Source organism: Anarrhichthys ocellatus, unplaced genomic scaffold (assembly GCF_004355925.1).
Source record: "Anarrhichthys ocellatus isolate YVR2014 unplaced genomic scaffold, GSC_Weel_1.0 scaffold5362, whole genome shotgun sequence".
NCBI lineage: Eukaryota > Metazoa > Chordata > Actinopteri > Perciformes > Anarhichadidae > Anarrhichthys > Anarrhichthys ocellatus.
This window is the reverse complement of record NW_022285336.1, coordinates 343-3,542: the sequence shown is the minus strand read 5'-3', so window position 1 is coordinate 3,542 and position 3,200 is coordinate 343. Positions and strand designations below refer to the sequence as shown.

Genomic DNA, 3,200 nt, shown 5'->3' with positions numbered 1-3,200 from the left:
AGAGAGAGAGAGAGAGAGAGAAAGAGAGACAGACAGGTCAGTCTACATGTCATGTGACCGTATCAACTCTTCTTCTCTCTCTCTGCTCACCGACGGCTTGTTGCTGTGTTGCCACAGCGCTACAGATGTGTTTGGCTGCGTTGGTCTGAGCCTTCTCCCCCAGCAGGGAGCTCACGGTGCTCCTCAGGATGAAGGAAACGCAGCGACGAGTCACCGCGGCGTCACCCGCCGTCTGAGTGGCTCTGAGGTGAGACGCCAACTCCATCAGGAGGGACAGAAGGACAGGGAAGTTCACCTCCAACCAGGAGGAGCCCAGGAGGGAGACGAAGAACACGCAGGACTGAGGAGGAGGAGAGGGGGGAGGAGAGGAGGAGGAGGAAAAAGAGGAGAATCAGAATCAGAACCGCTTATTGTACATTACACATACAAGGAGTGAGGAGCGATGAAGGTGAAGTCCCTCCATCTGTTAAAGCTCCTCTCATTGACACCTCTTTAATAATAATAAATATAGAATAATAACTCGTCTCCTTCTCGCCTCCTTACCTGAGTGACTCCTATGCGGACCTCCTTGCTGACGGAGCTCGTCCCCTTCAGCATGTCTCCTCTGGCTCTGAGGAACCCTGCCCCCCCCCTCAGGAACCCCCCCGACAACAAATCCATCGCCTCCTCCAGGGAGCTCCGGCCCCGCCCACTCTGCCTGGGGACTGCTGGGAACAAAACAAGAAGAAGAAAGATTTGTTGTCAGCGCCTCACATGAAGCATCTACGAGGTGTTTACGTTCTCCTCGTGAGAACGACACGCTGTGAACAAATCATAGGTGAACCCCCGTTGCTTCCTGCCTCTTTGTGCTAAGCTAGGCTAAAACACGGCTCCTTTAACAGGTTTTCCAAACCCGGGTTCTGTTTGTGTTTGTGGTTCTGTTTGTTTGTGGTTGTGGTTCTGTTTGTTTGTGGTTGTGGTTGTGATTGTGGTCCTGGTCTTACCGGTGGGCTGTCGTGGCTCCACAGCAGCAGCCAGCAGAGTCCCCAGCAGTCTGGAGACAGACACTCTGACGCTGTAGTTGGATCCATCCAAAGCTCTGAAGCACAGAGTGGACACGTTCTCCAGCTCACTGGTCCACAGGAACACTGCCTCCCTCTGGAGCTCCAGGAGACACTGAGGAGGAACCAAAGAGAATCTGGATCAGATCTGTATCCAGTGAACAGGAAGTGACCATATCTGGACTGAGGAGGAGTGACGTAGAGACGCCGTATACGTCTCTGGTCAATCACTGGTTAGTGATTACTTAGTGACTACTTAGTCAGTGACTACTAACCACTGTGTAGCCCCGCCCTAAAGCATCCCCTGCTTTATGGTCTGTGTGACTCTAAATGGACCATAATGTACTAAATCAACATCATGCTGTATTGAAGAAGGCTTAAAACTAGAGATTGAGACCATAAACTCATGTTTACAATGTTTACTGAGGTAATAAATCAAGAGAGAAGTCATTTTTTCATAGACTTCTATACAACCAGAGGAGTCGCCCTCTGGTGGCCGCTGGTCGTTACCTCGGCGGCTGCTCGGCGTACGGCCATGGATCGGTCCGCCAGACAGGTCCTCGCCGCCTTGTAGACGTCACGGTGACACGGCGCGGCGCTGACGCCCAGACCTCTCAGGATCTTCTCCAGACTCCTCATGGTCTCATAGCGACCCTGAGACTGAGGGAGGAAGAGGAGGAGGAGGAGGAAGAGTCACCGGTTACATCCACAGGAAGTCCACCACATTCACACCTCAAATAAAAGGCCTGAACTACTTCCTATCACTAGAATAAAGAAGAAGAGGAGTAGGAGGAGGAAGAAGAGAAACCAGACAGGAGCCTCAGACCTCAGCACTCTTCATGGCCTTCAGCAGGTTCATCAGAGTCTCTTTGAAGGAGCCGAGCAGCAGCCGACCGAGCTGCTCAAACACAGACCCCAGAACAGTGATGGCAGCCCTGAAACACATCAACACAACTCATCAACGTCACGACTGCAGTCTGGAGTCTCAGCTGTTCCTCGAACACATCCGGACTCACAGTCGGGTGGGGAGTCCCGACGGAGAGTCATCTCTGCTGCGGATGATGTCATTGCACCTGTCCACCAATAGGCTGGCGGTAAAGGGGTCTCCCAGGCGGTACAGCAGGGCCAGGCAGTGGGCCAGCAGCCGGCGGGTCGGCGGGCCGGGGGAGCCGATCAGAACGCCCGAAAGCTGCTCGGTCAGACGCCGCTGGTTGTGTCTGACGTTGGCCTGGAGGGGATGACACACATTGTGATGTCACGAGTCATGTGATGGTGATGTCACGAGTCATGTGACCTCTAATAACTAATTAGTAATCTAATTAATCTAAGTAATCTAATCTAATAATCTAATAACCTGCAGCTCTCACCCGCTCAGCAGCAGGAAGCAGCTTCTTCAGGTGGTTCAGCCACTCAAAGACGAACGTCGCCCTCTGGTGGTCACCCAGCTGACTGCACGCCTCCTCGTTCAGCAGGAGGCTGTGGGCTCGCTCCATCGTTGACCTCCTCTGGTTCTCCTCCTCGTCCTCCTCCCCTCAGTGAGGGAGAGATCTCCTGTCCTGCTCTGTCATTCTTCTGAATCCTGTCAGACACAGAGAGGAGGAATAAAAACTGGAAACAGGAAACTACCTTCATCATTCAGAGCTTTGCTCTCTTGTATTGTTTAACAGACAGACATGTGACTCGTGAGCTGAGTGGTGATTGGTCGGTTTGTCCCTTTAAAACTTCACTGTCTCCTTCATGCTGCATTCAAGTGTCGTCCTGAAGGATAAAAACCAACCTGGCAACAACAAGACGTGTTTAAAGGAAACAGAACTGTCTTTGTGTCCGGTTGAGCTGACAGAGCGGACAGAAGGAGGAGGAGGAGGAGAGAAGCAGCTCATTAATTATTCAACATCTCATATCTGTTTCCTCTGAAAACCTCTAAAAATAACATCTGTCCACAGAAGACAATGTGTGTGTGTGTATGTCTGTGTGTGTGTGTGAGAGCTAAATATATCAGAAGTGTATTAATAACCTGTTCAGTATTTAATAATAAACATGAATCTGCTCTAAATTAAATATAAAAGATCAAAGTGAGTCTTTAAATATCAAACAGGATGTTTAAGATGATCTGAGACGTTTATGAGATAAAGAATAAATAAATAAATAATGACTCATTAA

The 3,200-nt window shown here is 50.3% G+C and overlaps 1 protein-coding gene across 1 annotated transcript; it reads right to left on the bottom strand.

Moving 5' to 3' along the window:
* Positions 1–23: 23 nt before the first annotated feature.
* LOC116379856 (HEAT repeat-containing protein 5A-like) lies at positions 24–2,723 on the bottom strand. Its single transcript, XM_031841826.1, has 8 exons — positions 2,714–2,723; positions 2,408–2,619; positions 2,057–2,268; positions 1,867–1,975; positions 1,551–1,700; positions 984–1,155; positions 544–707; positions 24–340 (listed from the first exon to the last, which is right to left on the bottom strand). The coding sequence occupies exons 2-8, from the start codon at positions 2,531–2,533 to the stop codon at positions 50–52; spliced, it is 1,224 nt and encodes a 407-aa protein (XP_031697686.1). The 5' UTR covers positions 2,534–2,619; positions 2,714–2,723; the 3' UTR covers positions 24–49.
* Between the last annotated feature and the right edge of the window lie 477 nt (positions 2,724–3,200).

What these genes read in the sequence shown, in the direction of transcription:
- LOC116379856 (XM_031841826.1), bottom strand. Translation starts at nt 2,533, where the DNA reads ATGGAGCGAGCCCACAGCCTCCTGCTGAACGAGGAGGCGTGCAGTCAG. An exon ending in AGGCCATGAAGAGTGCTGAG is followed by an intron (nt 1,701 to 1,866) that starts GTCTGAGGCTCC and finishes TTCCTCCCTCAG; the next exon opens with TCTCAGGGTCGCTATGAGAC. An exon ending in TCCGCATAGGAGTCACTCAG is followed by an intron (nt 341 to 543) that starts GTAAGGAGGCGA and finishes CCTCCTCCTCAG; the next exon opens with TCCTGCGTGTTCTTCGTCTC.